Below are 25,251 nucleotides of genomic sequence, written 5' to 3' on the forward strand. Positions count from 1 at the left end.
GATTAGGATATACTATTCTAGAAGAGAATTTGAGGAAAGGCATTTACATTCAAAAATGCTTTGGAATTATTATTAATACAATATTTTGTACTGTATATATGGCAAGAGAAGTATATGGTATATATGAAAAAGAACTAGGGAAATCAAAGCAAGCAAATAATGATCAGGAATTTAAAATCAGATAAACAATTATAAGGTTATGCTTAGGGGAAATAAAAGCTGTTGAAGGGTTAGTATCTATCATTGGTCACCTATGGTTAAGGAAATAAACGTGGGGGTTTTTTTGCTCTTCTGAAGTAAAGTCAGGGAAAACAAATAATTTTGTTGTGATCACAGATGAGATTTGCGAATTGAATTGTGAGCTGAATTTCCAACTTGTGATGTGTTTAGAAATACTGATTTGTCTTATTTTATTTTGTAGATGCTTCAGAAATTTGCTGTGTGTTTACCACAAGTCCTGCCAGCCAACTTGAGAGGGGACTTACCTGTTCTTTCATTAGTCGAGCATAACATTATCTTGAACTAATTATTCCTCTCCACATGGCCTTCCTACTAGTGTCAGCTTATCTTCTGCTGACTCATGCTCAGGGTGCTCCTGTTGAGAATGGGGCACTGTTGGAAACACTGAAGTCACAAGTAGGATTATTCAGCAATAAAAGTGAACACTACTCGGCACAGGTGAGACCTCCTGGCACAAACCGACAAATACCTCAGACAATCATCATAGGAGTTCGCAAAGGAGGGACAAGGGCTTTGCTGGAAATGTTGGATATTCACCCTAATATTGTGGTAGCAGCTACGGAAGTTCACTTCTTTGACTGGGATGAAAATTATGTGAAAGGAATAGACTGGTATAGAAGTCTGATGCCATTTTCTTATGGAAATCAAATTACAATTGAGAAAACACCAGGCTATTTTACATCACCACAGGCTCCAAAAAGAATTCATGACATGAATAGCTCCATTAAACTGCTGCTTATTCTAAGAGATCCCACTGAGAGAGTTATATCTGACTATACCCAAGTGTATTACAACAGAGTAGAAAACCACAAGCCTGTTCAGCTCTTTGAAGATATTGTTATTAAGAATGGAGCACTTAATACCAAATACAAAGCTATTCAGAGAAGTCTATATGATGTCCATATGGAAAAGTGGCTTAAGCATTTCAGTTTGGATCAGATTCACATAGTGGATGGCAATACTTTAATCAAGGACCCTCTTCCTGAATTACAGAAAGTTGAAAGATTTCTAAATCTTCCTTCACGAATTATGTCTTCTAATTTTTATTTTAACCAAACCAAGGGATTCTACTGCATTAGAAGTGATGGAAGGGAGAGATGTTTACATGAATCCAAAGGGCGTCCCCATCCTCTTGTTAACAACACTGTTTTAGAGCAACTGTATTCGTACTTCAGAGAGCACAATGCAAAATTTTACAGAATGGTTAATCATTCCTTCGACTGGCATTGATGCATTTGTAATCAATGATGTTTCTTAAAAAGGGCCTGAAACAAACTCTTTCAAACATGTATTTCTAAACTGTAGGGATTCATGTTATGAGAACATAACATACTGGTTATATGCTTCACTGGAATAACACATCTGTTACTTCACTGAAATGGTACCATTTCTGTTGGGAAAAAGAAGTTTCATGTATTTGAGTGATTACTATGAGTCATATTCTGATCTTCTTTCTCTCATCATGCAAATACATTAACTTTAGCGGACTTATTTCAGATATGTCTCTGTTACAAGATTTGTGCTGTTTTGAAAAAAATGACTGCTTCTAATAGTGTAAAAACTGTAAATATTTGAAATGGTGTTATTCTAACTGTTCTGTATTTTTTTGTTGTTAGTATTTTTTATATCACACACAATGATAGTGGCATTGATTTCTAGAATTTTTCATACAGTAAGTTAAATTGTATGTTAAAACAGGGGCTTACATAGTGGCTCCAATAAATAATTTATCCTCTGTTAATATGCCAAGGTTCTTAATTGATTAATAATAAAAAGAATCTATTTCACCTATGATTTTGAAAAGGTGAACTAGAAGCTCTGTGTATCATTAGTATTAAACCATGCTCTTACTATCTCGGGTTTACCAAAAAAATTTCTCCAAACAAAGTAAGAATATGAACTGTTTGAAGAAGCTTTAAGTCAGAGTTCTGAATGTAAAGAAATTAAAATATCCCAGGCTGTTCTTCTGTACAGTTAAAGGGGGAGTGGAGGGGAAAAAATTATTAATATCAGCAACTGTACAAATAGTTAATTAGTTGCTCTTGAATGGGCAAGCTCTTCATTAGTACTACCATGTTAGTCATGGTTGTATTCTGTGACTAGTTATTCTGTTGCTTTCCTGGCTTCAGTTTACATATCTCCATTGGCACATTGATTCTTGTTGAAAAAAAAAAAAAATTGCTTGTCCTCCAAAGCATGCAGTATTTTTATTTTGTTATTTCTAATGCAGACCATGGGATGTTCTCAACATTAAAATAACATCTTGTTATACTGTATATCTCAGAGACAGTGTTCAATATGTTAAGTATTTCATACTCAGATTATATATAAAAACATACCCATCTATACCCCTGCATTAGGAATTTTCTTGTTTGTTTTTTTGTTTGACAGTACTGTGCTGGTCTCTTCTCCTTTTTCATGTAAACATTTCATTATATATCAATACCAAAGAAGAAAATCAACTGAAAATGTTAAATATGGTGCTAGATGGAACTACAGGTACAGATGTCTTGTTTGACATTGTACGTTGCAATCCAGAAACTCTGGTGCAGCTGCTGGCAGGAGCATTCGTCCGCTGTGTTCCTCTTCGGGCTTCTCTGAATGCTGGTGAGCTGTAGTTGTGTGAGCCCACACTGAGCATCACAGCATCAAACTCCACCTAACCATGGTGAGGATCCTGAACCTGGCTCCTTCTGTCTAGGCTACTGTTCAGCCTACAGAAGTGTATGTTCCTAACGTGGGATTTGGTCTTCCACTTCACAGGCTAAAAGGTACGTATTACAGCACCAATTTCTAGGCTTCTAATACTTTATGGGGGGACTACTTAGATGTTAGGCAGGTAGCAGTATTCCACTGAAGCTGGACAGAATCAGACCCAGCCAGATTATGTGGAAATAGCCTTCATCAAATATTCCCTGTTAAAAATAATATAATTAATTTATTCTTTATCTCTTCAGCTACTTGCATGTGTATATATGAGAGAAATTTTTTTTGGTCATATAATTATCCTCTGAAATTATCTTTTTGATGTATGATTATTTACTACATCTCTGATTTCTACAGATTGTTATCTACTTCTTCCACCTTTTCTGAGATTGTGGGTTCTTAATTATTAACACTGATCAGATCTGGGCAGTACTCAGAAGTACAAAGTTGATCTAAATCAGGTGTGGAAACACGAATATATTTATTTCAAATTAGCCAAAACCCAGGATGTTTATGCTGGTCTTATACCATCTCTACAAGGACACTGGGTAGGCAAACTGTAATAATTACAGTTGTATAGCTTAACAATGCCGCCTTTGTTATTTGTCAAGTAAAAAGTTAACCCAGAAAAATTCTGAACTCTGAATCAGCAGGGTGATTTTCTGTTGGACCAACACTTTGTATTTTGTGGGCACACCATTTTTATCTGATAACAGAAACCCCACATCCAGATTCCCTGTACTATTTAACATAGCCTGTTCTTTCTGACCAATGCAGTCTCAGTGATGAACAAAACTCTAATTTCAGAAACACTAATTTCAGAAATACAATATTGCAGGTAGCAACATAGCAACAGTGTATATCATAGATTGTAGTTTTTCTTTCAGCATCACTTTCTGTTTCTTACACATTCCAAAACTTTCCATGTTCTTCTTGTTTTGCTTCTTTTCAATTATTATTCCATTTAATAGCATCAAATAAGAATAAGGTTGTTTTTTGTTATTGTTGTTTTCAATAAGCTAATTTGAAAACAATGTATATTTTAACAGAGGTTTCAGGTAGTTGCCAGTAATTGGAAAGCTCATGTCTATATGTCACATTTCATTTAATAGACTTAGAAGAAAAAAAAAATAATAATAAAATCTAATGTCTTTCTACATTTGTGCTTGCAGGCATCAAGTCTTTCTCTTTCTTCTGTGAAGTTTACAGCTAATCTTTAAATGAGTTGAACGCAGGAACAGTTGGCAGAAGCTGTATGCATCTTTGAAAATGCAGGTCCCTTTCTGGAATTTACATTTCAAGGAGAGCTGATCTGTATGGATTAGTGATGGATATATCTACTTGATTTGTTAGCAGTCTGTGTTCCTGCTCAGCATTTTTGGGAAGGACAGAGTTGATGGAATTAATTCAATTATTATTTTAGAGTTTACTAATACCGGAAGAAATATATTATTCATATTATAATTTGGGTGAGGGGTTGGATATTTTGGTTTTACATGAATGAAGATTCTCATCTGAAGTTTTGTTAAATGGTCTACAAAGATACAACTTTACCTCTGCATAACAGAATTCAGTAAATATAGTAGACTGTAATTTAAAATTACCAGCAGTTTCCGTCAGTTTCTCGTTTTGTGGTCTGAAAAATATTATCTCATGCAGCCCCGACCTCCATTCTTACTTTCTTCAAAAGATAACCCTCCTTCCCTCATCCTCAGGAGGGAGATCAGATCAACTAAGCCATACTTTAGTAATACTGAAATAAAAAATACTCAATTTTTGGCACTTGGAATTCAAAACTAGACAAATTGTGGAAAGAACTGGAGGCTCACAATCAGTTTAAAGATGTTATTAACTACACAGTTCTCAATTTAAGAAATTACAAGTATCTCTTATGAATTTCCACAATTGCTAGCAAACCATAAACTATTCTTCTCCAAATTGGCCATCAAAGGGCTTTCATCTCATTATGTAATACTCAAGAGGTGTTTACAGAAATAATTTCCATGTGGAAGGTTGTTTAAAGAGATCATGCAGTTATTTCAAAGGTTGTTGAGAGCATCTGAAACAGATGATATAGTCATATGTGTAAGACTAGCACAGAATTTATGATGATTTGAGGGGTTCTTTGATGGTGTTTTGCATTCCACAACTATTAAACTTTCACTTTAAACACGGTTTCTTTCCTTTTTTAGTTAAAATGCCACAGTTAAAGTTGCTTTGATCTTGTATCACTGAGAATTAGCAATATTAAGCAACTGCAGCTGTAGTTGGATCAGTTTAGCTTTTCCACAATAAGCATCATACTCATACTTAATACCTAGATGAGTCTATTATTAGTATATTTTTATATGGGCTATATATAACCTAGAATACATAAAGAAAAAGCGTTGGGAAACTCAAGAGCTAGGACTTTGCCCCAAAAAGCTCCTAGTACTTGACTAATAGAAAGGAAATAAAGAGGTTCCTTTATTGCACTCACCCACATTACTTTGCCAGGAAGAGGGCTGGATTTTTCATTGTATCTAGCTGTTCAAAGGCCTTGGGCTGACTTCTGGTCTTTTCTTTCACCGTTTAGCCTTGATAGAGAATTTACAGTTCTTCTTGAAGAATACCTGTTAAAGCAGAGACGTGTTTGGAGGATCTATAGGCAATATGGTGGAAAACTTTACAGAAGGCATACATTTAGTGCGCATCATTGTATGCTGCTACACAACTCCTGCAGTATCCTTTTGATAAAAGACAATAGATAATCCTATGAAGTGCATCTGAGAAATATTAGATTGGCTACTAATGGGAAGTGCATTCACATACAGAGTTTTCTGTCTTCATTCACTTTTGAAAAGTGCATCAAAAGGAAATGTAAAAATCGAGATGCTTCCAGCAAGTTTGACTGCTTATTGCCTGTGTCAATTCAGACGCTTTCATGAGTTGGAGAAAAAATTTTAAAGTGTAATAGTCCCTATAGTTTCTTGTTTAATCTATGTGGTTAAAAACAATAACACAGGTTATCACTTTGCCTTATAGGAGCACAGTTTAAAGAAAAAAAAAAGAGAGAGACAACCTCCAAAACCTTGGTTCATAGTAAGAGTTGCACAATAACAATACTCACAGTAACATTTCCTTGCAGAGAAAAGAACATTTAAATTATTTAAGGAAATATTTTACTCCTGTAGATTATTATTTTCCATACTTGTGGTTTTGATCCTTCATTTCCTTCAAAAGTTTGAATTTTATCATAGAAGTGAACAGACACACTGGAATTAAAATCAGTAATAATTTGCCTGGGACATTAATAATTACCAGCACTTAATGGCCAATATTTCATTACTGGCCAAACAATTTCCACTTTGATTATTTCAATTTTTAGTGTGACCTACAAAACTGTTTGGCTATTTTAAAAAACAAATTTAAAAGTTAGAACCATCTATGTATAAAAATACTCGGTAGTATCATTCTCTGATTACTGCGGAATTGGCATGTCTTTAAGGTTAATTAACAATTACATGATCTTAGCCCAACTCATGAAAAATTTTTGGAAGCCAGGATACTAACAGAACTGCAAATTAGAAATTAGTACTGGAAGTTGAATCTGCTACTTAGGGAAAATACAACAGGTTAAAAATCAGACTGACATGAATCACACTACCCCAGTAAAATAGATGTGATGTAAAATGTACAGTATCTCATGTATTAGCCCATGTAACAAACACTATGAAGTCTATTTTCTGATGCAAAATGGTCTTTCACTATTACATTGTATGTTATTTAGTTCAATTACAAAAACCTCTCAGTAGACGTTAAAACATCTTAATGTAAACTCTTTACCTGTTTTTCTCTCAGAGGACATTTCTCTGGTTCTGTATTGTTTCCTCTGAGGTAAAAATGTGGTTTGAGTCACACTGCAACAAAAGTAGAGAGATATCCTATCAGAATTAAGAATACTAATTTGGTTTATTACAGTTTTCAGTGAAGAACATTTTTATATATGTACTGATGATAGTTTAGCAATATCTTCCTATTTTCTCTTTATTAGATAACATAATTCTATTTTTTCTTACTCTGAAGAATGTTACTCTAAACTTTCACATTGTTACTCTAAAGCTCTGACTTACAGATTTAAATCAAATGACAGTAATAAAAGGGTAACACAAGTAATTAAGAATCCATTCCCTTTGCCACTCAGACTGGCCAAGATTTTCTTACTTTTCAACTCTTTTTATGTGAACATTTTGATCCATCCTAAACTGCCTATTAGGAAAGTATCAGCCAAACTTGCAGTACGAAAAAATAAGGCAAGGCCAACTAGAATGCAATAAAACCTGAGCTGAAGGCCCTCTGCTGCTAAATATCTGTTGGCATAATATGGCACAGTTACAAATGAAAATTATTATTTGCCTGATAAGACAATGAACAGGAGTAAGTAACATGCTACTCACTGCAGGGATCTGTCTAGGTATTCTACATGCCTGAATTATTTTTACAGTCGTTAGGCTGAGACATACGTGAATATACATTTTCAAGACACTATATTTCATTTTATTAGCGAATACTACAATACTGTAGGACAGGTTGAATATATGATGTCTATCCTTGGGTGAAATGCTGCAGTGTTACTAAGGCAAATCGGATGGGAAGTAACAGTTCTCTAAGTATTGGGCATTTTAAAATTCCTTATGGAAAATTAGCAGCATTAAATGCAGCAGATTTGTTGTTGATTTGACAAGGACTGTCAGCCTAGAAAAATGCTGTGCAACTGTCATGAGAAGATTGAAGATACCTTTTCTATACTCTGCCAAGATACAAATCTACAGCTCAAGACAAGTGACACAGATGGAACACCATAAACTGCAGGGAGTGCACTGCTGCCCTGAGTGAAGGAAGATTAAAGGCTTATAAACAACATATGCTATAGTTACACACGCAACGCAAACATCACACATAGCTTGCAAAATATACTCAGTCTAAAATAAAACCAAGCAGAATCTTCAGGTGTGCCCTCAAGTGATCCTAGTGAAGGCATACTGAACCAGGGACAACAGTTCCAGTACAAGCTATCTGTAACTTATTACTTGCATTAATAAACAGAAGTATGGGACGTGCTCTAGGCATCTTCTGTGAACTAGCACCATATACTGCTCTTAAATTTTTCACCTTGCAGACAATGGGTATTGTATTCAAAATAAGCTTTATCCATTATGTGCTTGCCAGACAACCCATGATTATGTGATTGAAGTTCTTTGTCAAGTGTACATATGACAAAAATGAATAAAATAGATGAACAGATTTTCTGGAAAAAAAATGGCTAATGGGTTGCATACTTAGGGCTTTTTAATGTAAAGTGAGCATAGCAAAAGAGCATTTCAGTAAACTATCTTTCATACTTTTCAAAAATAAACTTTCTCTGTGTTTTCATTTCCTTTAGGGAGGTAAAAGCCTTTACCTTGTTTAATAACAGACTTGGAATTTTAAAATCTGAATTCATCTGAGAAGTTTAAAATATTTTGTTGCAGTGTCTTAAATAAGAAATTACCCTTCAAAAGTTACTACAATTTTAGTATCAGTAGAAAAGTGTTCACTTTTTAGTTCTTTTATGCCTTGTGTCACACCCTCCTGCCTCTCCCTTGAAAAAATATTTTCATAGCAAATGCCCTTCTGCCAGCTGATTTCAATGGCATACAGGCAAATTTCACAATATTAATCATTTGCATTAAAAATACAAAAAATAGGTAGAATTATATGAGTGGAAAAAAGGGGATACAAAATAAAACTATGGTCACTTAAAATGTGTACCTGCTGAATCATGCTGAATATTGTGTGCTCCAGATCACATAGAGAGAGATCAGGGCTGCTTCAGCCATCCAGGTGACTGCTTGCAACATCTTTTGTGAGCTTGGGAAGAGCGGAGTGGTTTCCCACTTCCATCAAACAGACATTCAGGCTTCAATCTGAGAAACTCTTTTTCCAGTTATTGGGGTGCTTGTGTGGAAATGAACGATTAGGTGCCTTTTTTTCCCTTGAATTACCTGCAGGACAGATTATTGCAAATTGCAGTATGTATTCCATTGGTAACAGCAAACTAACTTTGGAAGCCCAGTTTAATTTATTTTACTAAGGGCTGGGTCCTCCATTATTGTTGTCCAAAACCCTAGTTGTCACAGGTGGTAATTATTCTACACAAATACAGTCCTCAGAAAAGTATGAATTAAATATAGTAATCCAGCTTTCTGTAGATACTATTATAGATAACAATAAGCCAGAAAATACAGAAGCTTGTTATCTTGTTAGGGTCCTTTGTCCATGACTCCTTTTTATCAAATAAGTATTGGGTACGGTGATATATACTTGTATGACTCCCTGATCATCTATATATTATGATCAAAGGGAACAGGATTATGTTACCTCACTTTAAATACTAAGACCCAGGATGTTTATTTCACATAAATGCAACTTTCCTCTCAGTCATCCACTACCCTTGATTTTCTTCTCTATCTATAAATACTTCTTTGTGGTTTTGGTTTTGTTTTTTCATCTATTAATGAATTCTGCCTTTTTCATGGAATAAATAGTTTTGATCTTAAATTGAGTTTTCCTGATTTGAGAAAATTAAAAGCTGAAACATATCCTATGGCTTTCAAAAATAAGTAAATTTTGTCTCTGTGCTGTGTTAGTACGTCAGAGGATCAGAGTACAGACTTGCAAGCAATTAAGACAAAATAGCTAATCCTAACACACATAGCAAGGATAATGATTGAGGCTGTGTTTTGGAGGACAGGAAAAAATTCACCTTCCATTTTTAGAAAGTATTTATTTTATATTTAACAGAAGCATTTGGATTCATGTGCTCCACTGATGTAAGGTAACACTGACTTCAGTCAGCTACAGTGACTGCAGTGAAAATACTCTAATTTGTAGCTAAGGATCTAGCCTGAAATGTATATATGTAGAGAATGTTACTTTGGTTTTAGCTGGCTGATAAGCAAAATGGAATAACTGTACTTTCTGAAACATAAATACTCTTATCACTTAACACACAAATTAAACATTTGATAGCAATGCTAACATAGAAGCGATTTCTCTTTTAAACTTAGCTAATGACAAACAATAAACTGTATTCTCTAACTTCATATATAAATGAGTATATTTACTGCAAAGAGAGAAGAGGGAAAATTCCTTTATTTGCATCCCTGGCCTCATTCTGTCAACATATCACCCAGATTGCTGGATACACACAGAGATGCATTCTGGCAATGCTAGGAAGGGACCTGCATTTCCTGCTGTCTATTTTAACTTATTAGTAATAGGATGATGCTTCTGGCATATCTAAAAGAAATTAATATTGGATTAATTCAATTCAAAAAGGTGTCAGGAAAACACATTGCAAATTCAGTCATCACAAACTTGAGACCAATATGTTTCAAAAAGAGTGCCATCATAATTATGTTTACGTATATAATTGCCTAAAGCTGAGCCAAATGATAGTATATATTCTAACACTTTCCAACATGCCTTCAGAGCTGCTTAAGCCACCAGTTCATAAAATAAAAATATAGTATTTTAAATACTAAGAGTAACACAAATAAATTACTTATAATGAGTTTTGTCTTACTTTAGAAAGAGTTTTATCTGAACTACCAAAAGATCTTTTTATTTTTGCTGATTCAAAGTTGTATTCATAGACCATTTCTTTGTTGTTCACAGATGATCATTTAGATTGTTTTGAATATCAAGGAATGACAGTGCAGCAACATTTTTTTAAGTGGTAATAGGCTGGGCAAGAACTGCCAGACTTTACATAATTGACTTAAATGTAGTACAGGTTGAAAAATGTTGTAAGACTATATCTGACCAATGCCGAAAGTAAGACCAATAGAAAAGTCTCAATAAACATTTTAGCATTTAGAGTACCTTTATGATAGGAAGATCAAAATAAACAAAACAAATGGGAGACTGATTCTGTAGCCTTTGACCAGAAAAAACCTCCTACCAGTAACAGACATGATGCTTGAGCTAAGGCCGCAGATCCGGACCATTGATTTCAATGTGCTGTATTCTGATATTTTATTCACACTACCTGTGTCTTCAATAGGAGCTCTAATACAGTTATATCCTACTCAAGGTAAGTAAACCTGTCAGAATTTCACTACATGTGAGGATGAAGTCGGATTTACTCATCTTGTAGTCATGACAGGTAGATGAAGTGCAGATAGACTAATAAAGATACCTTTAGCAAAAGAGTCTCAGCATGTTGAGTAGATTGGCCTTTGTGCATTTTACAAGAGAAGAGTGTAAAAATCATATCTCTCTTAAAGTATTTAATATCTTATGATTTAAAATAAGCAAGGCTATTAGCCTCTCAAAGATTGTCAAAAACACTTGGAAGTAAGCTGAAAAAGCCAAATTACTATTTTTTTTATAAGCAATGTCCAAGGCAAAGAATGATGACTCTTTAATAAGATTAGAACATTTCCACAGTCTTTCTTCCTTAGTGTGCTACTTTAAATCATAACCACTGACAGTGAAATAACTACAACTAAAAGTATTGTTGCACAAAGCTTTCCAGTTATAGGTAGAAAGCATATTTTTTAAATATACTAAATTTGTGACACATTTGAGCTCTGTAGAGAACACATTCTCCATACCCAGTACTCCAGAGGAAAAGGTGCTGTACACTCTCAGCTTACTCCATTTCAGAAAGCCCTCAAGCCTAAAATCTCTCTCTCCTAACCGTCAAGATTTAAATGGAATACAGGGCAACCAGAAGCTTAAAAATGCCCTTGGGATGCAATCCTCTTGGGACTTTACATATTAACATGAAAAATCTTAAAGCTCGGGCTACCAGGCAGCTGAGACAGATAGCAAAACACTGTGAAAGAGTCATGTTCCCTTCTCTATCTCTCCTTGCAACAATAACACACAACTACATAGGCACCAGCTTCAGGCAACAGATCATTTATGCAAGTTGCCCAATGTACTACATGTATTTCTTTAATCTGGCTGCCATTTCACAGAGATATGCATCATGATTATCATCAGGGAATTCAAACAGAGCTTGATCTCATTTACATCGCAATAAAGTTAACAGTGGCTTCAGGTCCTTGAATTGCAGCCTCTGGTCAATAACAGCATGTAGACTGCACAACCTGCTGCCCTGCAGGAATAGTAGTACCTCATCACAATTCAAAAGGCCTAGGGAAATAACACTTTCTTCAGACCTCCTGCCTGAACCACTCATAATAAATTAAATCTGCAGGGATACTGTCTTAACTAATCTCATCTTTTTATCATGTACTTCAGTCATGTAGATGGAAAACAATTGCATGTTTCAGTTGCAACTAGATATAGATTATGCTAATGATATCTCAGGCCATCTTGCTCTCAAACTCTTGATAATTCAGATTGTGCTTTTCACATAAGTTTAGGAGCCAAACCAGACCCTTGTGAAATACAATGCTAGGCAAAAACAGGCAATAAAATAACAAGGTTCAAAAGCATGTTGGCACCATCTGCTGTCCCAGGTGACTTTGAAAAATAAGCCAGTTCCAAAGAACTGCAAGACTGAAAGAGAAATCACAAATTTCTTTATACTATTCAGTTTAATTTTACCTTCCATTTTTAAGCCTTCAGGTGTTCTGATGTCATATATCCACACTTTTCTCTACAACCAGAACACATAGGCATTTTCTTTAATTAAAAATAATAAGCCAAGATATTCTCACTAATATATTCCCAAATTTCCAATAGCTGAAACTTTTGGAGAAAAAAGAGCAATTACCTTGAGACTTGCACTTCAAATATGGGAGCTGGCAAAGTTGGAGAGAGATTCATCACATGCTTCCTCATCTTAGCTAATTATCTGGAGAACTATCTGGATCCCCAGCACTATCTGGATCTGCAGCATCAGAGAGAAGATGGTGCAAAAATGTGGTAAGGTAAACAGTTATAAATCACAGGGGACAACCTCTGCTCATCAGATCCTCATTTAATTTTATGCTAAATGGCATAATTCAAAGCCAAAATCTTCTGCTACTTCAATCTGAATCTGGCACATAGTAGGAACTTGTAACATTTAGATCAATCTGTCTGAAAGAGTTTTGTTAATCTAGGGGATATATTTTTTGTTGATAATAATCAGTGATACATATTCTTTATATTTTTTTCCCTTATAATGAGACATGCTATTCTTTAAAAAGTTTTGTGCAACATGTTTTAAACAGAAACTCCAGATTTTTAATCTCTCCACTATAGTGTTTTTTAGATCACTTAGATTATCTACATTGTATTTGGATTTTGCTGTGACTCAGTCATTAAGCTTTCCTACATGTTTATGCAAAAAGCACTAAAATCAGAGTAGAGCTATATTCATGCTTCAATACTGTCGGGCATTCTACCTATGAGAATGAAATATAAATTACAAAATTGAACAAATGTCTGATTTGATAGCTAATATGATTGTGTTTTCTTGACGAACTATATCTAAAGGTTAGTAAGTCTGTCACAGATGGGAAATACATCAAGGGTGCATTTATAAACCCATTAACAAATGGAAGATTTATTTTTTTATAAGTGCTGGAAAGCAACTATTTTTCAATAATCTTTTAGTTTGTCCTCAACCAAATAGCTGTGCTCTGGCACTTTGTAAAAAATTACAATGTGAACTCTTCTTCTAGTCTTTGGAAGCCAGCAGTGTATATGCTGGTAGATCCTAATCTCCATCCAGTTCATGTCTATTTCAGTTTATCCATACCTCAATCACTGTGACCAAATAACTGAAAAGAAACTAAATTATTCCAAAGCTATTTATGAAGAAGGAGCAGTTTTCTCTTCAAAGCTCCATGACTACTGGCCAGCTATGAATTTACTATGCCTTCCTTCAGCAGTATCTAAGTTGGATGCATGTTTAACCAGGGAAAATTTTGCAAAAAGGCACGTGCTGTTGGGACAATTTGTGATGCTATAGAATTTTAAATGAAAATAAACCATAAAAAAGCCACACTCCCTTTGCCTCTATTGACATGAACCACTGTTAGCATCCTTTCCATACGTAATCTTGCACCAACCAATACATAGTCTCAAAGACTATATAATTCCCTAAGCAGTTCCCTGAACTGTTCAAATGGAGCACAGCCACACTGTGGCTACACATCTGCTGCAGGCAAAACATCCCCATGGACAGGTAGCCTGTTCTCTGTAGTGGTGTATCAGTGGTGGTTTATCAGTCTGGTCTACTGATAAACCTTGACAAAGAAAAATGGAATAGAAAATAAATTATCTTCAAACTTCTTAAAAGCAATACATTCATGTGTTTCAATTATAAGGGTGGGGGAACCAAACTATTGTGAACACCTGAGAAGGGAGATAAAAAAGGACATGCATATCTTTACTCCAAAAGCAGACGTTCAAGAGAGCTTCTGTACCGAGAGAATTTCAAACCGCACAGTAGAAGTCAACATTAAAAGCATTCCCATCATACATGGGGCATATAAAACAGTGCCCCTATTTCATGTGGAAAAAGTTAAAATGTATTGTGGCAAGATGCAGATCTACTTAGCTGCTGGGTGGGTATCAGCAAATGCTAAATAGATCTTTATTTCAGAAGAGAAAAGAAATAATATGTTAAACAGTAAAGAAAAATATTAGATATAAGGAGAACATAAATAAAGTGGGGTACTCTTTCTCATGTACTTTACGTAAATAATTTGAGTGTGCTGAATCTCATCCGCTACATTGTTATTTTTAGATATATCAGATGATTTTTTTCCTCTCAAGATTAATCCATGTTGTTTGAATACTCATTGTAGTGTAACTAGAATACTCATGGTTTTAGAAATATTCCATATTATTATAATTACCTCTCAATTAAACTTATTTTATATAATGTGCTTCTAATGATAGAAAATGACAATACGAACATTAACAAACCTGTTGAATGAGATGCTGAGCCAATTTTTCAGACAAACTAATGCCATGGTGGCTCTTCTTGGATTTTAAAGATACATCTTAGCTGTGTAAGTTTCACCCAGTTAATTGGAATGACTGGCAGCCTGAGCTGACAGCTACAATTACCTTTTTTTTGCAGCCACAGCAATAGTTTCTTATTTTTCTAGAAGTAGTTGCTTGTGTTTCTTGTGGGAAAACAAAAAAGAAAAAATAGCACTTCAGAATTAGTTTTTCTTAAAGAAATACTACCTGTTTGCTTTTGACTAAAGCTAAGTTTTAATCACAAATATCTAATTTATTCAAGTATTTTTGTGTCTATCTGTGTATTATCCTTACTCATCAGTGTCAAACAGGCATTCAGGATTTTCTGTGTGCCTGAAAAGAGCCTGGCACTAAACACAGATTTTTTTAGTTTGCGTAAGAGTGCAGTGTGTATTTCTAAATAAGTATTTTAAAATTTGTTATTTCTATGTACGTATAAGGAGAACTGGTACTGACTGTAGGCTCAGTAGATTTTTCAGATGCTATTTAAAATTCAAGTGTGTGCATACGTGAATATCAGAGTCTATGTCTATAAAAAGCCTCTTTAAATGTTCAAAATCCTAATTACTTTTTCAAAAGATTCCTGGGGATTCTTTCATTCAGATCACCTTTCAATTTTTAATTTACTTTATTAACATCTTGATAAATCATCGTATTGCCAACTTCTCTATCTGGAATTCATTAACATATCAGAAGACAATTTATCAGTCACATCTCATATATTGCTTCTCATACATCAATTTGTCATTTGTCTGCTTTTATTCTCCTTTGTATGAACTAAGAAAATCTTATCTCATTTCAAATTTTTGTTAATCCAGGACAACTCAACTGCAACTATTTAAAGTAAACTAAACGCTTAAATTAGCTAAGTTTACATATTCCAAATATTAAAACTTTTTTTGCTTGATAGATGGAAAGTATTCTGAACAACTGAAGTGCAGAAAAAGGTTAAATTTAAGATTCATCAATGCTGTCAAAATCTTGCAGTAAGAGATTAATAACTGTCTACACATAGCTAAGAACCATTTAGCTCTAACAGTACTAACAGTGTTGATATAGCAAGACTTCAGTTTTCTGTGCAGTCTTGGACAAGTCACTTAAGCCTCCCTGAATCCCAGAGCTTTTCTGTAGGACATCAATCAGAAGGACAGAATAGTGCCCTAAGTAAACACTCTCCTTCCAGCATGCATAAGGCACTATGGAACAACTACAGGTTGCCCCCCTTAGGAAATGCAATGTTCTTGTTTCATAGAAGTGTAGCGAAGATGAATCATTCAAGATTGTAAGGCAATCAGGCACACACAAGACCTAAAGTGAGCAGATAAGTAACCACACATGTCTGAACTGATATGATCAAAGTGATACTAAAAGAGGCAGCATAACACTACTGAATGATCCTGGAAGTAAAACCATAACTTAAGCTCCTACACATTTTTCATATAGCATCGATAGAGTATTTGGGCCAAATTAACGTAACTGTTGATATCAACCTAGTTACATGAGAGATATGTCTGAGTCACATTTTCTTGAAAAATTTGCAGCTATTTCAAGTCAAAGAAAAAAGAAGAGACTAAGCATTCCATCAGAAAGCTTCTTATAAAATTCTGCATGACTACAGGAAAGAAAAAAAAAATGTTTTCAGATAACTGAAAAAAACTTTAGGAATATAGATAAGCCAAGTTCACCAAAGCAATCATTCTCTTTCAATCAAAGGTTTTTAAATGTTTTTTTAGACAAATTTTGTAGCACCAGGATGACATCAAGTGGCTACTCAAGCCAATTACTCCACACTTGCTGGAAACAGTCATTATGACATCTTCTTAATAAGCTATTCCTACTGTGCAAACACAACTGTATTATGAACAAATGCCTTTATATTAAATTTTATTTTTGCATGTCTTAATTTCAAGTCCTCTGTGCTTTCCTCAAGCCTCTCTCTGGAATAACTAAACCTAGAAGCCTTCCAACTCATCAAATGAATCTCTTTTTCTGATTTCCAGAATTGAAAGGTATTAGATGAAATATAGATGCTTTTGGATTTATCAGGTTTATTAAACTTTTTAATAACTGGAATAATTAGGCTTAGCTAGTCAGACTTTAACTAGAGGGAAGGAATTCATCTAATACCCTGAAAGAGCTTCATGGTATGTAAGGCAGATTATTAATAATCAGAAGAAATTTCACAGGTTAATACAGTGAGAACAATAATTCACTGGAACAACTTCCTCAGTGACAGGGTAGATTCCCAATTGCTGGAGGTTTTCAAGATGCAAGTAGACAGGGTGCTAGATAATTTCATCTAGGCTCCCTTTTCCATTAAAGGTTGGACCAGATGATCTTTCAGGGTTCCGTCCAACCTGGGCTATTCTATGATTCTATATACTAGACAAATAACAGCTGTAGCTTCTGATAAGCTTGTATTAAGGCTATAAAAATATGATAACCTGTTTAGAACTAGTTAATGGATAAATATTTTGAGCATCTATTGACTTTATTCACTTGAGAATAGCTGTCATTTCAAATGTTATTATGGGTGCAATGACCAGATGAAGAGAAACAAAGAGAGACAGTATTACCAAGTGAGCCTTGTGTACTCAAGTAGCAAACAAACAAACAAACAAAACCAAAAACTCACCAACTATTGCCCTATCAATCAAAGTGTCTGTTTCCCTTATTTCTCTTGCTCTCCCAATGTCCTATATGAATTTTTTGAAGGCTAAAAGTCTTCCACATTCCTTTTGTTTTTTATTTTTCCCCCAGTCTAAATATATTTGAAAAAATTACCTACTGTGAAGATGGCCTTGCAAATATACCTACAAGAGTTTTGTCCAAACATTGTATTGGCAGCAGTTTCTACTCTGCTTGCATGTCAACCAGTATCTTCATTGAAATACTCAAATAACACCAAGCTGTCAAGTCCTGCCAAGAGTTCCTCTAAGTTATGTTGTCACGTTTTTATTTAAAAGCTCTGATTGACTCTTGAAAAGATGTTTTTATCTGCTGTGGAGCCCACAGTAAGCAGATCAGTGCTAATTCCTGGAAAAGTAGGCCTTAAGGAAGCTACTCGTCTAGAAGAACTAGGCTGCCCTTCAGAGTCTGATGATCATTCAAATGCCCTCAGGGACTCTTTTAACAAGACAGTCATCTTGTCCTGTCTGAGCTTTGGATTTCAGAACTGGACTTGATGAGGAATGACAGCTCTTAGTCACGGCAGACTCTGGAACTAATAAACTACTTTTAGATGACAGACAGAAAACCTGCTCTATTTAATCTGTGATTTATGGTACTGGGTATAATACATGTTTTTTAAAAGTATTTGTCCCTTAAATATTTATGCATTTTTTGCCTCTATCATCTATTCATATTGAAAGTAGTTTTAGAACAACATAAGCACTAGGATTGTAGGCATTGTCAGGATTAATTTAACCAGTGTTACAGTACTAGCAACTTAATAATCACCAGGGACAACATAAATGCTTGATATTGTTTTCACTGAATGTCACAGTAAAATGCATGAGTTTTAACAGGAATAGTCTTGCAGTCCTAACATTCTAAGTACTTTATATTTGAATTTTTAAAATATTTCCTTTTAGTAAAACACTGAAAATTCAGGCATCTGTAAAGCTCAGGCCATTATCCCTTTGAAGACTTCAAACTATTGCTAGCAGCTTAGTCTTACGAGTAACTGGCCAAGTGTTTGGCTGAAGTGGCTCAGTTGGCTTTTTCTAGTGGTATTTCCTTTCTATGTCCACCTTTGGTAGCTCTACCAATTATTTTTCCTTCCTTGCTGCAAGATCAAAAGAATGTTCATTCATGACTTCTTTGATTTTTCTTCAACTAGAATATTGTTGACCTTCACTTTTATGACAAACTAGAAAATGAACTGTAAGCTTTGAAAATATATTTGACTGTCATGATGCATGGACGAGAAATCATGCCCCTATTTCAGTCATAGACTGAAAATATAGAATATAGAATTAAGCCCTAACCAACAGACATAATTAAGTCATTGGCTGTAGAACACTGTTAGAGAATGGAAACATGGGGCATTCATCTAAAGCACTTTATACACATTACTTGAAGCAATATTTTATAAATAACTATACGCACTAAATCGTCACACCACAAAACCTAAAAATAGACAAGGCATCTTGTTTCTTAATACAGATATAATCAATTAGAAAACCCGTTCTTGTTGTCAGATGCATGTTCCAGTTTCTGTAATTTATTTTTCAGAGCTTTCATTTATTTTCTCTAAATTAAGGCTAATAGTGTGCGAGTATCAGGCAGAGAGCATGAGCAAACACAAGAACAAAGAAGAGCAAGATCATGTGTGCATGCAGAAACTGCTGAAATTCATTTCCTATAGACTGGAGCTACAATAATGGAAATTATCTCACAACAAACAACTGTAGCTACTTAAGAATCTCTATTTGGGTTCCTTTCTAAGAATAATTGAACATGTTTGCTGATACTGACATCATTGGGAAATTCAAACTTTTCCAAGTAAATGAAGCAAAGGAACAAAGGAATTGTAATGCAGCATTCAGCATAATGCCAGAGAGAGAGATGCCTTCTTTCCAAATTCCAAAATAATTTGCTTCCTCATTTTCTTTTGGCACAGAATACACTGAGGAATAAAATGTGGTCTGAGTATCAAACAGGATGTTTGGGTACCTTCGTTTTTAAGGATGGGAAAGGACTTTCACTGACAGACAAAAGGAAAAAAAATAATCAGAGAAGTTGAAACAATGGGGAAAAATCAAGTTACTGAAGCAATCTTATTGAATGCTAAGTGCTTTGTAAACATCAGAATTACTTTGTTTTGATTTAATTCTTTTAATGAGAAAATATCCAAAAGCCCAAATAAAAATATGTTAATGCATTATCACCTAGCAACTTCAGGCTTATTTTATGTTGATTTTTCTGAGGGTCAGATCCTCACCTGAATGAAATTCGCATAGTTCCACTAACTTAGCCGTAACCAGCTGAAGTTTCATGAGCTATGGCCTAGCATCAACAAGAAACATACAACTTTTATAACTGCAGTACCTGCCGCAATGATAACAAATGACTTTTTCCTCTCTGATGTAGAGTGCTATTACAACTTGAGGTATAATTAGTCCCAAAGGAGGAATAGGGAAGAGGAGAACTTTCAAAATCTATTTCTTGTCCTACTGACATACACAGAATTCAATATTGTCAATTAAAGCATGTTGTGAAACAACTAGATAAAATAATGTACTTATATGTGCTTAATTAATGCAATTCTGCATTGTAAATCTAACCATCAAGAATGCTTATGCCATGGCTTAGTCAACTGCAGGCATATGAAAAGCTTCACAAATAGCATAATAGAGGATTAGACTCTCTAATTGACAGATCTATGTTTTCCTTCTGTTACTGGCATACTGGTAGCTCCAGCTAAGCTTGGCCTTAGAGATCTCACACCTAAATGCTCAATCAATGCTTTTATAGCATCTTCCTTTGGCAGCTAGTCTTGTTTCCTCATCTTATATGCCATCTCTTCACATTAAGAAGCCATAGCTTGCTATCTAGTGTTGGCAATAGTCTGGTTTTAAGCAGGAGGTTGGACTAGATGACACTTAATAGTCTCTTTCAACCAATATTTCCAAGATTCTGTGAATACTTACTTGCACTAAGTATTGATTTCTAAACTGATAGTAAATGTTACATGAAAAACAGTACATATAATAATTGCTTTTTAGTGCAATTTACTCATCAGAATACAATCAATGTTAGTTTTGGAAGCCATAGGATACCACTCCCACTTAGTAATCAATGGTCATTGTCTCAGCAAAAGGTTATTTTGACAAAAATTTTGGTGCTTACACTGAACTGTCATTATTTAAATGAAAATATTTTATTTGAAGAACTGTTGCTTTGTTGCTTGTTAATATCTTAAGAAAGAAAAAGATGACAATTTGAGGCCCTAACTGTTGATTATTGGCTTGTATCATCTGGTGAAACATATAGATGTTTTAATCGTTATTAAGACAGGCAAAAGATGTTTTATATTTTCCATATCATGGGAAAGCAATCAGACCAAATCACTCAATTTGGCACACAGGATTAAATTCTCTACTCCTTTACATTTCATCATAATAATTTACACCTGTTCAAAGGGTATGCCAATAGTTCCCACACCAGACTGGTTTCATTTAACACCTAATTTCACTCTGCATATATGCAAATTAATACATGAGGTGCAAACCAGTGGAGAATTAGGATTCAAGGCAGAAAATTATTGTCTGGTGATTAAAATTTCATAATACACTTATAGAATGAGAGTTCATCTGAGGCAATTCCTAAGAGTACAACTAGGCATACATGAAGATATTTGAAACTCTTAGTTCTGTCACCTGTCAAGAGGACAGAGGTTTGTGTTAGCCCAAGGATGTAAACTAAATAGGAGTTATTCCCAGATGAGTGTCCAAGAAATAACTTTTACAGCTGTCTCCAACTCTATACCACTGGGATGCCCTAGGCAAACTAGGCAGCAAAAACAAAGTACAGCAGAACTTAGGAGCCCAAGTTTCCTTGTGGACTTTGCCTCCAGATCTGAAGAAATTAAGTACTGCCAGAGTCAAAGCGGTTGTAACACTCAGGGAATTTGGTTTTACTTAATTTAATTTATTGCCAGTTAATACAAACTTCTAATCACTGATTCAGGTACTTGGAAAAAAAAGAAAACATAAGTAATTAAACAAAAACTTACAGAAACATTTTTCTTCCCTCTTCCCCAGGCTCAGCTCAAGCCAAATTCCCCTTGCAAGTCTCAACTTCCTCTATTTTCACCATGGGATATGTTCTGTCCATCTCAATTACCTCAGGGATGTGATCAGCAGTGCAGGATGCTGGCATGAGGTGTGTAATGGTTTCTTTCTGCAACCTATTTCCTGGGCTAGGAGAATGAGGTACATAAACAATGAATGAAAGTAAAAGCTAGAAGAAATTTGTGTTACAGGAACATCCAGTCACCAGTAATTGTAAGGAATAAGGAAGCTTTCCCCTAGAAAGACTAAGTTGGCACAAGGTTTCTCTATTTTTTTTGGCCTTCTTTAAAGTACCAAAAGAAAAGGTAAAGTCCCTAGAAAAAAGCTGTCATGCAAATTTGCTGCAAGCACAGTATGAACCTCAGCAGGCAGATTCCAAGGTAAAGGTGAAAAAGGAGTTGGCTTCAAACTTAAAAGCTATAGGAAAAGCCTGTAGGATGCTGAATGAGAGCTAAAACACTGTCCTGCAGCTAAATGTGAAGAAATTTCAACCTCAGAAAAAGTGGAGGTCTTTTCATAAAGGAAAAGAACGTTTTACACAGTATAGAAAATACTGTAGAGAAACAGAACAGATAACAAATAGCTGGTGTAATCGTCAGGCCAGGAATAAGCTAAACAGTCATAAAATTAATTTGCAGTTTCCACACTAACAGGAGTGATTATATGCTCTAATAGGAAGCACTTAATTTGGGTGCTTAAACTAAGAAACCAAATTTCTATGCAGAAACACAGACGCTTCCTAGACTATAACACCCAAGCACTAGTTGTCTTTGTGCTGCCCTACAGAAAAAACATAAGGCTGTGCTTTTGACCCTACCTCTGCTTCAAAAGGCAGGCACCTGATATCACTTTATTCTTTCTCACTAACAAAATGAAACTGACATCTAGTGGCAACACCTCAACAGCAATGACCTCCAGGAATTTTTGCTACTGATTTCTTCATTCCCAGGATTTCACTCATTCATGGCAGAATAATGTGAAAAAAATTCAGGAATTGTATTTACATCAGAAGAGTCAGTCTACGTGGAAGAACACAAGATTGGGCTGATATATCCATGGTAACTCAGGTTCCAAATGCAATAGAGATGAATTACTGCATTATTCTGCCATGGACAACTTACTCTGTTTTATCAGCAAAGCAACCAGCCTAAGAAAACATTGATCTTGTAAAGCTATAGTGCTTTCGAGATCTAAGCAAGTACACAGTGCTGCATTGTGCCATGTCAACACTTGCCAACAGTTGAATTTATGTGAAAATAGGTAGGTCGTTCTAGGCTGACTTCTCTGGTTTGGACCAAAATATAAGTGAGAATTGACTGGTTGAACAGATACCAGAAATTACTGAGGAGAAAAAAGGACAAGAAACTGGAATATTACTACAACTAGTATGTCAGTTTAGTTATGTAAATATGCCTATGAATGGTTACAGCTGAGTGGCAATGGATGAGGAGATTTTACAGTCTCTCTGCTACTTCCTCATCAATTATCACAAGTTGCATGCTGTACAGGACTGAGCAAGGAGAAACACTGTACTGTCTAATTCATGCAGATGATACATTTTGAATGACCATTCCTGCTTATTTGTATTTTCAGTTTGTCTTCTATATCACTGTAAAAGATATGACTGTATCCAGGAAACAACTCTGGAGGAAGAGGTGAGTTATCTACTCTAAAATTCAGCACCCAGTCAATGTTAAATAGCCCATGTCTTTTGAAACCTGAAGTTCATTGCTACAGAGTTTTGGGTCTCTAAGCAATGAAGAAAGAAAATTACCAAAGCTGTAATCAATGGATGTAAAAAGTAAAGTCTCAATATGAAAATTTTCTTCTGACTGTATGTTAGATACTGGTTTTGTCTATTACTTTGGTTCAAGACCCAGTGCTTATAGTAAAACAATACATATTTCAGTTTTTCTAATTAATACACTATACAAATAACATCTAGCATAAATATAAAAAAGACACTATAAAAGATACTATTTTCTCTCTCTAGAAAATATAAATGGACAGTGTATGCATCGGCCATATCAGGCAAATATAAATTTATCATAGGCGTAGATCAGGGACTAAAACCACTCATGAAGCATTGATGGTGAAAATATTTATGAAAATATGCCATGTCACAATTTTTTCTACAGCTTCTCTGGAATTAATGCACATAGATACTGATAATTTTGACATAGGAGGTAATGCAGACTGGCTTCATCTTACTAACTACATTTTGCAGTATCAGACCCATGCTAGTGAGGAAATGAACTGTTGAATAAATAGTGCAAAACTCTTCATACTCTTGTCATGGGAAAGCAAAAGATAGTGCAACATATATATCAAATTAGGGTAGGCATGAAAGAGGCCATGGATCTTTAAGTATGAACCTTAAAATTTACAACAAAGATCGTGATAAAGAGCAAAAGACGTGAAGACCCTGTGGTGACAGAGGCAGTGTAAGATTATAATATTTAAATATAAAAAAAGGTCATAATATTTAAATATAAACAAAACTATATCATCCTCAAAGTAAACTGCAGCGTCAATGCAAATCACAGTGCAGGTTCTGGGGCTCAGACATCCTGTTTCTTGTGTAAGGAGAGTTCTGTTTATACATGTTAAATATCAAAACCAAATTAACTTCTCTTTCCAGTCCGTTTTTTATTCCCACTAATCTCTTGCTGTTCTGATTTACAGGACCTCGAGCTATCCTAAATTTGTCCTATTTTTTCAGTGTTTTAACTAAATTCACCTTAATGACAGCAAAAGGAATAGCAAAAGCTTTTTTTAAGCAAATCAACCCAGGACTTTGCTGAGCTGGCAGATTTTCCTGAGTTCTCATAGCTTAAATTTATCACTGAAAGGCTAATCAAGTTGCATTTTGAAACTCTGAAATGTTCCTGCTGGTAAATACATACTGGTTTTTATAGGGAAATGGAGGAATATTTGCTTAGAGCCTTCTTACCTAAACTTGGCAGAATGCCTTTCTGCTATTAAAAGTCCACTTAAAGGCTTACTTCTATTCACTTTCAATTTTGTTAAGGTCATTATGCTCAAATGAAAGCAGGTTCACTGCCCAACTTCAGCTCTTCTCAAGAAGTTCAGCTTGGATCTGGGAATATACACAAAGCAGACATCTAACAATAGAAGTATTTTTAAAAAATAGCATAATTTTCTGAAGACCCTACAGTAAACAGAAAAGCTCTGTACACTATAACATTAATGTGAAGCATGTTTAAGGAGCAAAAGCCAATTGAGTCACAAATATTACAATATTTGAATGAGACAGCTACTCAGATGTTCTAAATTAATTGATTCCCCTATATGCCAGGAAGCATGTGTTCTTTGACTTTCACATCCATAATGATCTATAATATGGACATAAAACACAGAAGACCTATCTGGTTTGATTATGAAATTCTCAGGAGGAGAACAACCAAACTAATGAATGTAATTATAAACACTTCTTGCATCCTCCCACTAATTTTATCCAAGAAAAAAATATAGTGGAACAATCTGAAATTTTATTTAATGTTACTAG

General features: G+C 34.8%; 1 protein-coding gene across 1 annotated transcript; it reads left to right on the forward strand.

Annotated features, from left to right (window-relative positions):
• Window positions 1-540: 540 nt before the first annotated feature.
• LOC309439802 (heparan sulfate glucosamine 3-O-sulfotransferase 1-like) lies at window positions 541-1,470 on the forward strand (the record flags this gene model as incomplete). Its single annotated transcript, XM_082052860.1, has 1 exon — window positions 541-1,470. One exon carries the CDS (start codon window positions 541-543, stop codon window positions 1,468-1,470), a length of 930 nt encoding a protein of 309 aa, XP_081908986.1.
• Between the last annotated feature and the right edge of the window lie 23,781 nt (window positions 1,471-25,251).

Source organism: Streptopelia decaocto (genome assembly GCF_964273445.1).
Source record: "Streptopelia decaocto genome assembly, chromosome: 5".
Lineage (NCBI taxonomy): Eukaryota > Metazoa > Chordata > Aves > Columbiformes > Columbidae > Streptopelia > Streptopelia decaocto.